At 42.5% G+C, this 16,414-nt stretch overlaps 1 protein-coding gene across 2 annotated transcripts in view; it reads left to right on the top strand.

Moving 5' to 3' along the window:
• NSMAF (neutral sphingomyelinase activation associated factor) overlaps positions 1-16,414 on the top strand; it is a 2,198,666-nt gene that overhangs the window by 1,571,114 nt on the left and 611,138 nt on the right. For both annotated transcript variants that reach the window (XM_069621092.1, XM_069621093.1), the window contains one exon: positions 10,662-10,720. In XM_069621092.1, coding sequence (XP_069477193.1) covers positions 10,662-10,720 — 59 coding nt within the window. The remainder of the gene's footprint in view (positions 1-10,661; positions 10,721-16,414) is intronic.

Genomic DNA, 16,414 nt, shown 5'->3' with positions numbered 1-16,414 from the left:
TGAAAAGAGTTTTGGATATTTTGAAGGAGGCAGGCCTCACCGTTGCCTTGGAAAAATGTACTTTTAAAGCCAACAAAGTGGTGTACCTGGGTCATGAGATCACTGGGGAAGGGGTTAGACCCAAGGAGGAGGCTATTGAGGCCATAAAAAGAATGGAGGAGCCTAAGTCTAAAGGGGACATACTATCATTTTTGGGACTGGTGGAGTTTTACGGCAAATTTGTCAAGGGGTTAGCAGAAATGTCGAGGAATATGAGATTTCTCACTCGCAAGGGAGTCGTTTTTAAATGGTGTGACCGGTGCAAGAAAGAATTTTTGATGATAAAAGAGGCTATTGTCAATGCTCCCATTTTGAAAATATTTGAGGAAAGTAAACCCACATTGCTTTTTGTTGATGCCAGTGATTATGGTGTTGGGGCTGTTCTGATGCAGGAGGATCAGACAGGTTTACAGACTGTGGCTTTTGCGTCCAGGTCTTTGAAGGGCCCAGAATCTAGATATTCAGTTATTGAGAAGGAGGCTCTAGCATGCGTTTGGGGTGTCGAGAAATTTAAAAGATTCTTGTGGGGGAGGAGTTTCACCATTTGCACTGACCATAAACCCTTGGTTGGAATTTTTACAAAAGGTGGTTTGGAGGGAGTGTCAAGACGCATTATGAAATGGGTCACGGCATTGCAAGGGTTACAGTATACCATGCTCCACGTAAAGGGGGAGGTTAATGTGGTTGCAGACGCCTTGTCTAGATCTGTCCAGAGGGAAATTTCTGACGATAGTGACTTTACAAGTTCAGAGGAGAGTGCAGAAATATTCCAGGTGCATGAAACATTAAAGAAAAGTGAGTGGGATGTGTCTTGCACGGAGGATGTTGTATATCAAGGAGTACTTGCTCTGGTTGCAGAAGGTAAAATTAAGAGCCACAGGGGCGAGATGAATGGTTTTGCCAAAGTGAGGGAGGAGCTATGGATTCAGGATGGTTATTTATACAAGGGTCACCAGATGGTTGTGCCAGTCGGTATGAGGAAGTCTGTCTTGGAGTTGGCCCATGTTGGGCATTTAGGTCTGGCCAGGACGAAGGGACTTGTGAGGTCTGAATTTTGGTGGCCTGGTATCGACAAGGACATAGAGGAACAAGTCAAAGACTGTGTGGAATGTATTGAGGGAAACAAAGGCTTGAAAGTGCAAAAAGTTCCCATGGTAGTGAGGGAGTCCCCGCGTGTCCCTTGGGACGAAATTGCGTTGGATCTCCTCGGTCCATTTAATATTGGTGGTGGCAGAGATAGCTACCTATTAGTAGTCATAGATTTATTATCAAAATGGCCGGAGGTATGTGTACTCAAGGACATATCCAGTAGTAGTATAATCAGATTTTTGGAACAACTGTTTTGGAGAGAAGGGTTTCCAAGAAAGTGTTTGTCTGACAATGGGACCCAACTTGTTTCCAGAGAGTTTAAAGAATTCTTAGAGAATCATGGGATTGAGCAGGTGAATACTTCTTTATATCATCCCCAGAGTAATGGGTGTGTGGAACGATTTAATAGGACTCTGATGGAGGCTATTAGGATAGCGGTGGCTACTGGAGGAGATTGGGTGAGAACAGTGATGGAACGCACGTTCCAGTATAGGCTAACTACCCATAGTGTCACAGGCGTGAGTCCATTTGAGATCTTGAGAGGAAGAAAACCAAATACTCATTTATGTCCAGGTTGGATGGGCAAATCAAAAATGGTGGATGTGGATCTAGAGAGTGTAAAAAGGAGAATTTTTGAAGCTGGAGTTAGATCCAAGGAGAGGTATGATCAGAAGAATTGTTGTAGGGAACTCAAGGTCAAAGAGGGTGATTGGATTAAAGTCAAGCTCCCCACCAAAGTTCGTAAAGGAGCCTCGTTGTTTTCTGAACCCAAGCAAGTTGTGAAAGACTTGGGTTCGTCAGTGTTTCCAATGTTTACCTGTTAAACCATGAGTGTATAATATTTCCTTCACTATGTCTATTGTCACTTAGATACTATAGAACATAGAACTGCATCTTATGTAGCAGGGTTCCATGGAGAGCCAGTGAAGAAGCAGGGCCTTAGTGGGAAGATTGTACTCCTCCTGCTGGGGGTCGTCTTATGTCATCAACTTGCAAATAAAAGGTTCTTTACCTTTAAACTACTGGTTATGTGAAAGCCTCCCTTTGTACATAACAGGTGCCAAACCTTCCAGCGGGTCACCAACTCAGCTACTTAGTTTCAGGATACTTGGATCCTATCCTTCCTTCAGTGAGACCTCCAGAGATCGACCTGGTATGGGTGTTTGGAGCCTTCTCTTATCCAGAATCTCCTTCACACCAATCATGGACCACAGTGGTCCCAGGCATTCACAGCACAACAGATTCACTGGCACCCAGCATGTGTATTGGAACCAGACAGTCCAACCCACATCCTGGAAGCACACTCACAAGGCATGCAGGTTTCGCAGGAGAATGCATGCCCGAATAAGGACAGACCTGGGTCGGCTCAACCTGGGAAGGTGAAGGGGCAAGATGGCCAAAGGACTGAACAAAGAACCTTATGGCATGGCCATTTCGGAGCCAGGCCACCTATTCGTGCCAAACGTGGTAAACACGGTTTACCTAGCTGGAAAGGGTTAAAAATACATGAAAAGATAAGCTGCCACCAGCCCTGTACAAGGCACATCTGCACTTCTCCTAAAAAAAATCCTTTGAGAGTACCTAGGGCCTTTACAAATGACAGGAAGACCCAAGTGCACTATACTGAAAGGTACATTGTGCACTTGCAACATGCTGCAGAAAAGTTGCAACATTGACGAGGACTAAGGGAAACAAAGTGTCATGATCTCTGCTTCCAAAAGATCAGGACTTGCCCGACTCCCATGGAAGCAGACCCATAACCCCGGTTCCGAGTGCCAGCCAGTCCCAATTGGGACCTTTTGGACCCTGTCCTGGCGCCAGTGGCACCAGGCTCATAAAGATGCCCAGTCCCAGCGCTGGAAGCGCCGGGCTCATAATGCTTGGGTGGACTTACCTGCAGCAGACCATGCTGCTTACTTACCTGCCAGTTGAACCCCTGATCCTCTTCTGTTTGGGACTACTTTTCCTGTTGGGTGGGGCAGGAGCCACTCCCTAGGTTCAGAACACTGGAACTCTTCTGGAAAGCAGGAACTCTTTTCTTACCTAGGCGTGGCTGTGGAAGGAGACACCTAGGCACTACAGGAGGCTATTTAAACCACACCCGATGGATGAATCTTGCTTTGTGTTATTCTGCATTCTCTGCAGCAGAACGCTCATCGTGTCTTCTGCTTCTGATCCTGGGCCTAAGGGAACAAAGGCTTACCATCCTGGAATCCAGTCTTCAGCAGCACCTGTAAAGACAAAGAAAGAACAGGTTAGCACTACGGTCTTCAGTGGCAGCGCATCTCTTACCTGGTCCATCGGCTGTCACCAACGCCTCGCGCTGCATTCCGGCATCTGAAAGACAAAGGCTTACCTACTCTTCGCACGCTCCGGAGGCCTTCGGCGCTGCATCCCGCATCTGAAAGACAAAAGAAGGTGCGTTTAAAGACATTGGGCAACTTTATTACTCACGTGCCATTACTCCTTCCCACGCCGAATCCAGTGGGTATTCCAGCACCCTTCAGCTTCTCTAAAGCTCCGAACTTGTACCTGCAAGATAAAAGGGACAGTTAGTGCGCATCGTGAAGCAGGCTACAAGCGCTTACTTACGTGCTTCCAGGCGCTTCTATTCCTCACGCGGGTTCGATCCTCAACTCTCATCAGCCCGCCATCCGCCATCGCCGGAACCCTGCAAAACAAGAGATATCATTACAAAAGACTTTTAAGACATTTGAAGTGCCCAGAACTTACCGTTCGTGCAGTTAACGACGGACAGAAGTCCTCTGAGGTCAAGAGGCCTGCACCCTTATCCAGTGAAGAAACTGGTTACGGCACCCTGCCCCGAGGCAGATGGAGAGCTCGGCGTTCACTTACCTAAGGTGAGGGCGTTAACCTTTGGGGTTCTACAGGAGAAGAGAAAGGGAAGAGGAGAGAGGCACCCAATAACTCCAGTTCATTAATCCCATATTTTCTATCTGCAGACATCTTACTCTTCAAGTCAGACATACAGTGCACAGAGGTCCAGCCCAAAGAGCCAACCGTGTGTTACACATCACCTTTGTAGATACGGCATTCACCCAGTCAAGACCGGCGCCTCTGCGGGAATCAGGTGAGCGTTACACAAAGTCTCCTAGTTCTGACGGTCTGTAAGGGCATTTCAGTTTCCCCATAATAAAGTGAGTGAAAAGCCCAGGGGAGTGCAGAGGCTGTGCTCCTCTGGCAAAGTCAGACTATGGTGTATAACAGCAGGGGGTACACAACTGGAGTGAAAATTACACATGGAATGGAAATCTTTCCTAACACACCCCAGACGGGCCTGTAGATTGACACTGTGAAGGGATATCTTGCGGCCCTTTTGGTCTTTCAGGCGACCCCCGAGCAGGCCTTGTTTTTCGCCATTCCCACGGTCATGCAATTTCTTCAGGGTCTTTGTAATAGTTTCCCCCACGCCAGCTTGTTGTTTGGGCTTTGGATTAAAATGTAGTATTAGCATTTCTAATGGTCTCTCAGTTTGAACCACTTCCTTCCTGTTTAAGATTGCTCACCCTCAGTATGGTCACTGTGGTATGTTGGACTGACTCTTTTATGTGATGTTCCACACCTGTTTGAGTAATGCTGGATGCCATCCTGCACTTCTTGTCTGAAACACTGGATCATTTGTTATGAGTTGTGTGGAAATTTATTGTACAGAATGGCTGTCTATTAAATAAAGTTAAAAAAAACCCAAAAGATTTCTCGCCCTTGAGGTAATTTTCCTGGTTACCATCACTTTTGCTAGATGCAAGAGTGATCTTCAGTCATTATCTGTTCAACCTCCCTACTTGGTTTTCTCCACGGAGAAACTGACATTGAGAGTTTATGGCATGCTTCCTCCCAAAGGTGATCTTGGATTTCCATCTGTCTCAAAGGATCCATCTTCCTGCCTTTTTTCTCTCTCATCCTACCAAGGCAGAGCAGTGTTTCTATCGGCTGGACCCGGTGCAGGCCCTCATCTATTACTTCTTTCGGACTAGAGAGGCTGGGATAGATGACCAGCTTTTTATTGATTACGTGGTGCCTATCCTGGCATAACTGTGACCAAACAGACCCTGTCATGGTACATCATCCTGTCTCAGAATGCTATGATCTGGATAGCAAGGAGGTCCCCGAGTGCCTCTTGGCTCACTCCAGCAGGTGGTTCGCCGCCACCCTGGCTCCGCAACGTGAAGTCCCTGTTCTGGATAGCGGCTATGTGGGCTTCATTGAACATGTCTGCTAAACATTACTGCTTGAATTCTATGTCCGGTTAGGATACTCATTTTGGCAGAGATATCCTTCAGAGTATTTTGATTTAGGTGGTGTCCTTGCTATTCCCCCTCCTCCAGATTTTTGTACTGCTTTGGCAGTCTATCATAGATGGGTAGACCGTGGGAGGAAGGAGTTCATTTGAAGAAAGAAATGACTTGCCTCCTGGTAATGTTCTTTCTGATGGACTTTCCTCCTTTGAATTCCTCATCGCCCTTCCTACCTGCCCCTCTTGGTGGATAGGGAGTACACCTCAGCATCAGAGTGCTAAGGAAAGGGGTGAAACTAAGGTCACGGATGTGGTGCCTCTATATATTCTAGTCCAATGTCTGGTCCGACGTGGGGTGCATAGAAGTGTTGGGCGGAAAAGTTTCTGAAGAGCAGCTGCACTGAGAGATAGATATCAAAGACGAGGAATCTGTGGGAGCAACGTGCAGCAGAAAAAACATTACTGAGCTGGAAGTAAATTGTTCATCCATTTAAAAAGACCCTCATCCAGACAAAAAGTATGAAACAACCTGCAGGTGCCTACACGCCTGTCTGAGTCCTTAGATAATGAATTTTTATTTTGTGAAGGATCACCATATCTGCGCATGCACATTATTGACAATTTGTTGAATAAAGCATGATTACACTTGTTTGTGTCATTTGCTTAACAGATATGTTTATTAGATCATCCTAAACAATTGTTGTAAAATTGAATTGTCATAATTCTTCTCAATAATGAAAAAAAAAGTTATTTTGTTGGTATAGATCCCAAAGTTGGAACCAAAGAGTTTCCCACACCTGGGTGATTTGCCTGGTGGGGTGTAGCTAGATGCCTAAGTACTTTTATCTGCTCAAGCTGCAATGATTGAATCTGTCCTTATCCCGACACGTGTTTTCCCGTCTTTAGTGGGACAGTTCTTCAGGGAATGCGTAGGTATCGTATTTTAATTGCAATTATTTTGTGATTGTTGTTAACATTCATGTTTAGGTTTAAAATATACAAAAGGTGTGTCAAAATGCATTCAGACATTGCCCCTCGGTGTATGTTAGGAATGACCAAAAAAGATCATATCTCCACAGCTAGGAGAAATGTTAACTGGCTATCTACTCATGATAAAATCAAACTAAAAACGACCTCCCTAACATTCAAATCCCTCAATAATGCAGCACCTCTTTACCTATCTAAGAGGTTCAACAAAAGATCGACACTCTGACTTACTAGAACAGCCTACACCAACTGTCTGACAGTTCCTCCATTCAAACGAGCTACCTTAGGCAGACATAGCTTCCCTGTCAAAGATGCCCAACTTTGGAACTCCCTGCCTTCTTAGCTGAGGGAAAACCAAACATACCCACACTTCAGACTTAACATTATCAGCTGGTTTAAATCAAATGATCTCTAAATCCAGACCAGAGAGAGAAGGCTCTCCCACTTCACTAGCCGCTTTACGACCTCTATTTTTACATTAGACCTTCATGATATACCATCTGTAGATACTATTGTATTTTATCTTGTAAATTGACAATAGTGCCAGATACACCATCTATAGATATCATTGTATTTTACTTTGCAAATTGGTATAGTGCCACCCTTACGATATGTATAGTCTGCCAACTTTGCTATGCTCTGTATTATAATTTGTATGCTCTATACTGTATTATGTAATTTGTAATATGTAATTTCGTAAATTCCTTGTACTGTATTATGTAACCATGTAAGCTTAAAATATCCCTGTCCTCGCGCCCTGATACCTCCGGGTCTGGAACGTGCTACAAATAAATAAACAAATTTGTATTCTGCTATTAAGCAATGTACTTACTATTTGCTTCTTAATAGAGAAACTCTCTATCCTTTCGCTTGTTGGCCTGCATATTTCTCAATTTGGTTGATTCCAATATTACAAAAAGATTTCCTCTTTGTTTCTGCAGAGAATATATGTTTGTCTGGTTATCTATTGGTAATTTGCATCCTATGCATTAGTTTCCTACGAACATTCATACGCGGCAAAGTTCAAATGTATTTCAATATCTAGTTTTCTTGCTTACCTTGGTGTTCGTGATAGTGCTCGTCTCTTCTGTGTTGCCCGGTTCGATTGCCATGGATACAGAGATGCTAGACGAGCTTTATGTAAAACGGAATGACGTACGTGGGTGAGTCACGTTATGTGTATCACGTGTTTTTAAGTCATTTTGGATTGGTCTATTGTTGGTCTGTACTTGTTGTTGGTACTCATTGTTGCCAATTGTGGCGCCGCGTTTGTAAATGTCGGCCATTTTTGGTTTGTCTAATTTTTGCTCTTGCAAAATGTTGTATTTACTAGGTGTTGCCTAGGGATTTGTCATCCGATATTCGAAATAAGAAAAAATATATATTTAAGAATTCTGTCCCTATTTGCAAATAATATGTGTTGATTGTACTGTAGTACCTTGAGGCTAACTTTCTATGTGTATATGCTAATGCTTAATGGTGTACCTACTGCTGTCACAAAGGTGTGTTCCTGGGATATTTCTCTCTGGAACAATGGTGTGCCACAATTCAAATGCAAAAGGGAAATTGCAAAAAGGGCTTTCGTTAGTACATGTTACTAACCACCTTTGCAGTAATATCTAGTACATTTCTATACAGTTCATATTAGAGATTTAAAAAAATGGTGCATCTCCTGATCCACATTTAGACCATTATTGCATGTGTCCATGATGCATATCCAATATGCTTCTCGTTTTCTTAGTGTGCCTTCCAAATTGCTTCCTCTCGGTGGTAATTTTATTTGTTCTATCCCGAAGCATTTCAATTGTGCTCTGTCCGAATGTGGATGAGTTTCTTGGAAATGGGTGGCAAGAGATAACTCAAGTCCTGATTTGTTATTGCGCTAAGATAGATGTTCGCCTATCCTGATTTTCAATTTTCTTTTGATGCTTCATATGTATGTTTTCAGACAGACGCATTGGATTGCGTAAATGACGCATTTGCTGTGGCAGTTGATCATATTATGTATTGTTGCCTTTAGACCATTTGGTTTTGTGAAATCTTGTTTGGCATTTATCATATATTTGCAGATGTGGCTTTGGCCACATCTGTAGTTTCCTTTTGTTGGGGCTGGTAGCCAGGTTTGCTGTTCTGATCTTGTTGACCTAGTTTCATTTTGTCAAAATAGGATGGGCTGAGAATGTGTTTTAAGCTCTTGCTTCTTCAAAAGGTAATGCTGGGGTGGTCTTCTAGAATATTTGTCATGTCTGGGTCTGTTAGTAGAATATTCCAATTTTTGTATAAAATCTTCCTGATGGTAGAGTTGTTGGCGTTGTACGTTGTGATAAACCTTATTTTTGGTGCTTTTTCTTGTCTGTTGTTCTTGTCTTGCTCCTTAGGAGTTCCGATCTTGCTCGCCTTTCCGTTTTTTGCAGTAGTTTAGGACTGTATCCACTTTTCTTAAGTTGTTTCATTGCTTGGGTAGCATGTTTGTGAAATTCTTCTTCTGTGGTGCAATTGCATTTAATTCTTAGTAATTCTCCCTACAGAATGTTTTGTGTGATGAGGATGGTTACTGGTTGCGTGTAGAATACTGTTAACAGCAGTCGGTTTTTTGTAAAGAGTGGTTTGCACCCAGTTGTTTCTAATGTATAGGTGGAGATCCAGGAAATCTATTTCGGTTTTGCTGTAGTTGATTAGGTTGTAGTCATTACTGTTGAGAAATCTGTGGTATTCTAAAAAAATTCTTGCTCTGTTCCATTCCATATCAAAATTATGTTGTCAATATACCTTGGCCGACATTTACAAACGTGGCACCGCAATTGGCAAGATACAGTACCAACAAGTACAGACCAACAATAGACCAATCCAAAATAGCGTACAAACACGTGATACACGTCACGTGACTCACACACGTATGTCATTCCATTTGACATAATGCTCGTCTCGCATCTCTGTAGCCACGGTAATTGAACCGTGCAACACAGACGAGACGAGCACCATCACGAACACTAAGGTAAGCAGGAAAACTTGATATTGAAACACAATTGAACTTTGCCACATATAAATGTTCGTAGGAAACTAAATTTTTTCGTAATATTGGAATCAACCAAATTGAGTTATGCAGGCCAACAAGCCAAAGGATAGAGAATATCTCTATTAAGAAGCAAATAGTAAGTATCTTGCTTAATAGCAGCATACACATACACCGAGGGCCAATGTCTGAATGTATTTTGACACACCTTGTGTTTATTTTAAACCTAACAGGTGAATGTTAACAACAATCACAAAATAATTGCAATTAAAATACGACACCTATGCATCCCCTGAAGAACCGTCCCACTAAAGACGGGGAAACATGCGTCGGGATAAGGGATAAGGACAGATTCAATCATTGCAGCTTGAACAGATAAAAGTACTTGGGCATCTAGCTACACCCCACCAGGCAAATCACCCAGGTGTGGGCAACTCTTTGTTTCCAATTTTGGTATCTATACCAACAAAATATCTTTTGTTTTCATTATTGAGAAGAATGATGAAAATTCAATTCTACAACAACAATAATTGTGTATGATGATCTAATAAACATATCTGTTGAGCAAATGACACAAGCAGGTGTAATCATGCTTTATTCAACAAATTGTTAATAATGCACATGCGCAGATAGGCTGATCCTTCACAAAATATAAATTCAAGTGCGTATGTCCTGTACAGTCTCAGGCCTGGATACAGCAATCAGCAGCAGAAAGAACCAATAGAAGAGCCTTAGTAAACAATTAGGAGGAGTGCCAAGCACTGCTTAGACTGTACTATCTGCCAAACATAAGTCGTTAGATAATGGTAGTTTTACCTGTCTGAACTCTGATTTTTGCTTTCTGTATGGTTATTGTCACAGTGGCTGTCTGAAGAACACTTAAAAAGGCAAACCGCCTGATCCCTCTGTCCCAGTTTTCTCAACAGCTCTAGCTCATTTCCTTTCTGACAAAGCAATTTAATGTTCCAAAAGGCTTTGCTGGTATTTCAGTGTCAAAGCAAAAAGTCTTTTAGATCTTTTATTCATCTCTGCTTTACATTAGATGTTTATATAATTATTAGATACCCATGCTTACCATCACATAAAATTATAAAATATAAAGCACCAGACCTCAACCAAAAGATTGGACGTACTTGTTGACTCATTCGCTTTTCTACAAACTTTACTTTCTATTATTTGTAAGCAATGAAAGGTAACAACTTTGGGTGTTAAGATGACCTTTCGAATTACAGCTGATCAATGTGATTTTCATATCTGTTTTTTCCCCATTGTGTTTAGGCCAATTACAGGTATTGCTGTGTCAAACAATGGCTCTTCAATCTTCACAACATCTCAAGGTCTGTCTGAATAGCTTGTTAATAAATGTCATCTTACATGCGCCTTACATTTTGTAACCTGTCCTAATGTTATGCGAGCTAATGTACAATTGTCATTGAAAGGCCAAATCAAAATTTAACTAGTGTGTTTCTTCTGTATGTACTAGCAAATGTTGTAGATTGATTATGATAGACCTGCTTTCTGTGGATCTGACATTTTCATTAATTCTTGCAAAATGCATGAAATTGAAAATATCCAGAGTAGGACATATGGAGCTATAGATGTGTAGCTATCAACCACAGTGATATATACCACCAATGGGTTCTGAGTGACTGATCGACAGTGAGAGCGAAGCTCGAGTTGTCTGTGATGTGGCTCAGCACCCCAAGGTGAAATGCACTCATTAGTTGAAAGCTACACATCTATCATTTTACGTTGTGTATGGCCCACCCCTTCCCCCCCCCTTTCCAATCGCTCTACTGTCCCTGATGGTCCAGTATTGCGGGAAGGTTTTTAGTTTTTGAGTGGAGGCATGAGGCACTATATACAACATAACAAATGTGAAGGGTCTCATTACGAGTTTCGACATGTAGGAAAAAATGGTGGCAAAGTCGCAATACTTTGACTACTGATACTTTACCACCAACTTCCTGCACCACCAAATTCTGAGTTAGGGAGGAAATATCACCTGGACTTGTGTTTTATTTTCTCCATTTCACCTCCAAATAATGGGGAGTTTACCACAGACAGAATTGCCACTGGTGGTAAATTCTCTAAATCCCCAATGGAGACCTGTGGACTCCAGGAATGCAGATCAACATTGCCATTCTGTAATTTGTAATCTGGTGACTTATTGTGACTGTGCATGGCGAAATGCTAAATGAGTTTGGCAGTATTTCCACAGAAAATGCCACCAAACCTTTAATGATGGATATTTCCCCCGACCATCACCTCAAAGCACCCTAAAAAGGGGGGAAAATGGCAGAGAAATGCTCTATCTCCCCTGCTATGACATCATAGCTGTCGATAATGACTTTCATAACCCCCTGTGTGACATCAAAGCAGGAAAAAACTGCATTTTGAAATGGAAATAATTACCAATGGGAAGACATACATAACATCCGTGTATGCAATCATGGGACAAAATTACAGTTTTATATCTCAGTGTTGGTTACCATCATATTTGTATGAAATACCTTCTCACCTTTCTCTGAAATCTATATTCCCCATCCAGTCCTGTTAGCCCCAACATTATATTATGTGCATAGAGTGTGTCACATTGTGTGATTTTCAGATTTGGTAAGAGTCGTCTATTCCAGAGACTGTCCTCTATTCCAAAATGTCTTGAACCATCAACATATAAAATCAGAGGGTGTTGGGGAGAGGGAGGAATGCTATTTGTTATGTCTTTCAATAAGATGTAAAGACTTTTAATAATAATTGCAATAATTATAAGTTATTTATTTATATGCCAGTTGCAGATGTGTGCACCTTTGTAACTCTCTAAATAACAGATATTACTTTGAGGCAAATAATTGTGTTATTTTATTGGCCTCTGCAAAGTAAAATTCTTACTCTCCAAGCTTGTTTGAACTATTGTGACACTTAAATTACATCCAGAGTTTGTAAGGTGGCTTGTTAAACCATTAAACCATATTTACAAGACCCGAGAACACATACTGACCTGCTTTTTTACACCCGGTATATAGATGATATATTCGACTTTTGGGGTGGCCCCCTTACAGAACTAGATCGGTTGTTCACTGACTTAAATCAGAGACCTGAATCAATTAAATTCACATGAAATTGAAATCAGGAACAAATGCACTTCCTCGATGCACACATCAATCATCAAGGGTAGGGGATACAAAAACAAAAATCATCAAGGGTAAACTGACATCAGAACTGTATGTAAAGCCTACTGACCACAACAATCTTCAGCATGCTTGTAGTTTTTATCCGAAGAGCACGTTTAAAGCATTACCTTGTAGCCAATTGTTAAGGCTAAAATGCATTATCTCGGACCCCAGTATACACAAGCAAGTGCAATGACATGCTGCATCGTTTAGGAATAGGGGCTATGAGGAACAAACACTTGTGAATGCCAGTATCCAAGCTGACATTGTAACAAGAAAACAGGCATTACATGAACACCCTATAAGGAACCACCTTCTGTGGTCTACGTTGATACGTATTCCAGGCAAAGTGACCGTATTCGACAAGTCATTAAAAAAACATTGGACTCTCTTGCAGTTTGATACTGCCACCTCCAGGCTGTACACGTCACAACCGATGTTTGCTTCAAGGAATTCAAAATCTATAAGGGACTTGTTGCTCCAGGCAGAAAGTGGGGGAGTCCTGCCACCAGGCTGGGGACTTTCCCTTGTTAGAATTGCCAGCGCTGCTTTAAGGGACCCACCACCAGACACCTCTATAGTGGGAAACAGTTTCAGTTGTTAAGCTTTGCATTTTGTGACTCTACGAATGTTGTTTATGCTCTGCGGGGCCCTTGAGGACTGTATTATGTTGGCCTAACTACCAGATGAGAAAATCTCAGGTGGACGGAGCATAAATAACAGATTGGCAATAAGAACCAGAAGTCACAAGTGGCTGTTCGCTTCTAAGAAAAAGAACATACAGTGGCTCAATTGAGATGTGTCGTACTTGAGCAAGTAAAAGTATCTAAGCAGGGCAGCAATCTGTTACGACTCCAATGGTGAGATAAACATTGGATAGAGTTACTTTCATTTTAGACTCCCAAAGTAAGGAACATTGACTTCGATCTCAATTGTTATATTTGACTTTGCTTAATGTCTTGTTTAAGATTTTCCTATGTTAAAGGGCCATGTTATTTACATTACAGAAACCTTGGGAGTGACATTTTACATTTGATGGTATTTGCAGGAAGGTTGTCTTTGTGATATATGTATTTTGACTGATAAGATCGATAATGTCAGGGTGTTCCTTAGTATGCCTTTGATATTATATGCCAGACATCATAGGATGAGACATGGTATCCCCCGTTCCCTTTTATGGATACCTCTTCAATGTCTCAGTCCCTCATGGCATATTGTGACAGTAAACCAGAGTGTTCTCCAACACTTGGCCCTAACATTTCTAAACATTCTGTAGTGAAAGCAGTAAATAAGACTAACACTAGGAAGAGAACAACCAGAATGAGAATTGCTCAGCTGAATCAAAGTGAGCGGTCTAACTGCTGGGGAAATCCGATTGGTTCCAAACAACTCCCTTTAGCAGTGCAGGAGTTTAAAAATGGAGCTGGCCACAAAACACAGAGCGATCCAACCAGCTAAGTGCTGACAGGGAAGCCAAGGAAACACGAGAGAATCCAGAAGCTGGTGAGTATGGTGAAGAAGCAGCACAGAGAGAGGAAGAGGTGGTGTTTTGAGCAGAGATGCTTCCCCGTTAGGGAGAGAGAAGCCGAATTGGGACGAGAAGCAGAGCAGCTTCACACTGGCATGGGAAGCCTGTGCAGGACACTGAACACCTCAAGCTGCAGAACCATGCTGCCCGAGCTGGGAAAAGGGAGTGGAGATGGCGAGAGAGACGCTGAAACCAGACATGAGGTGAAGGAGCTTTGCCCTGGCACAAGAAGCCGAGCAACAAGCAGACTGCCTCCGGTCGTACGGATGTGCCACCTGAGCTGGATAGAGAGAGTGAAGATGAAAAGGAATCCAGGAGGGGTCGGAGAAGCCCAGGGAGCCATCCAATAACCAGTGAGCCCAGAGTGGAAGGTTGGGTCACCGGGAGGGAGCTGGAGGAGCCATTCTCCAACTGAAATGGGCGTAAGTTCCCTACAGCTCCCACCACAAACTAAGTTTCATAAGCCCTGTATTTGGGGAGATACAAGTACACTAGTAAAAGTGGAACTTTGGGGAATAACATTAACCCGCAGATTTTGAAAGTTTTTAAATATATGGGATATACCTGACAGCGGAGTATACCAGGTTTTCTGAGAGTCTGAGAGCTGCACCCTAATTGCATCAAGAAAGTGTATGAAAAAGAATCTTAAGGAAGACCCATGGCATTGTGATTGTGAAGTGAATGACTTGTATAAGAAAGCCCTGGCACGAGAGTATACCAGGCAAAGCCAAGTGGGCAAAATAATCCTAAGGAAGACCCATACCATTGGGATTGTTAATTAAGTGAACTGTACCTAAAAATCGTGGCAGAAGAGTATACCAGGCAAAGCAAAGTGCATGACAAGGAATCTCAAGGAAGGCCCATGACCTTGGGATTGTGAATTGAATGAACTATGTGAGAAAGTCCTGACAGGAGAATATACCAGGCAAGGCCCAGTATATGGAAAGAAACCTGGCAAAGGGAGTCTTCCCTGGGAATTGTGAACATTGTCCAATTGGAACCTTTTCGTTGGGTTTGCATCTTTTGGTTGAAATTGAATATTTGTGCACTTCTGAAGGCCAAAGACCTCATCCTTCACACATTACAGTTACTTTTACATGAGGGGGCTAGGATAGAATTTCGGACACAGGATGTTTTTACTTTAGACATCTTGACACAGAACAGATCCTTAGTTTTGGTTGAGGTAGGGAAATACCTCCTAGATTAGGGACAGTGAGGCATTTTCCACCCCTTTATTATTTAATACAACTTTGTAGCAACAAACATGAGTCCTCTGTGTCCGGGTCGCATTCCTGGTTCCTCACAAAATTTATCTGAGGTTTTGTTAGCTGCGTACTACCTTTTGGAGGAAGCCGAAAGTACATAAGCAAAGCTCATGGCTTTATTGATACAGCAGATCCAACCCTCCCGGGGGAGAGGAGGCTTCCGGTCCTCTTCAGAGGTGCGCAAGCCGGATATGGGAACAATGATGAAAGACAGACTGAGAATGTGTATAATGACCAGTGTGATATTGAAAATAATTTGTTCACTGGAAAGCTGAATGTCCAAATAGACCGCCACAGGGTGGACGAGCCAACAAGCCCACAGCCCCTGCTTCCCCTGCTTCTATCACAAACCGCATTGAATATCCATTAGGAAAGCCAGGGGGACCATGTGATTGTTGCCCCATTGATATCACTTAACCATGCTGCTCCTTATGTAGATTGTGCTGTCGCTGGACTAACGGTTTTATGCTTGGTTAATACGGGGGCTTCGTGCTCTGCACTCAAAGCTTCTGAATTTCCTAATGTTGTGTTTGCTAATGAAATCATTAATGGTGTTGGTATTGGGGTATGCCGATATCGCACCCTGTGTCCGACCCTTTAACTGTTACTCTAGGACCTATTTCTGAAGAACATGCTTTATTACTTAGTCTTTTGACCACTGTGAATTTATTGGGTTTAGATTTGTTAGGTTTTAGGGAGAATTCTCAGCAGCTTTGCTGGATTTCTAGGATTTATTTTTTTCCACCTGGTAAGAGTGTGAGCCTTTTTCCCACTCTTGCATGCGTTTTGCTGTGTGTGTTTTCACTTTTTGTGTGATCTTGAGCACTGGAGCCTCACCTACTCCATGGCCCCATATTTTTATGTGTGTTACACAGCACCTTCAGTGCAGTGACACAGGGTTGTTTTTGAGACATCCCACCAACTCCATTTTTCTGGGGCTGACTACTTTCCCCCAGAAAAGGGTAAAGTTGCAATTAACTTTACTTTAGTCACTTTAAACCACAGACCCAGTACACCCCATCTTACATGGAGTATTGGAAAGGGTTAACTCATACCCCTTTTTGT

This window comes from Ambystoma mexicanum, chromosome 5q (assembly GCF_040938575.1).
Source record: "Ambystoma mexicanum isolate Mex_15411 chromosome 5q, UKY_AmexF1_1, whole genome shotgun sequence".
NCBI lineage: Eukaryota > Metazoa > Chordata > Amphibia > Caudata > Ambystomatidae > Ambystoma > Ambystoma mexicanum.
The sequence above is the reverse complement of the archived record's forward strand: the minus strand, read 5'-3'. Positions and strand labels throughout refer to the sequence as shown.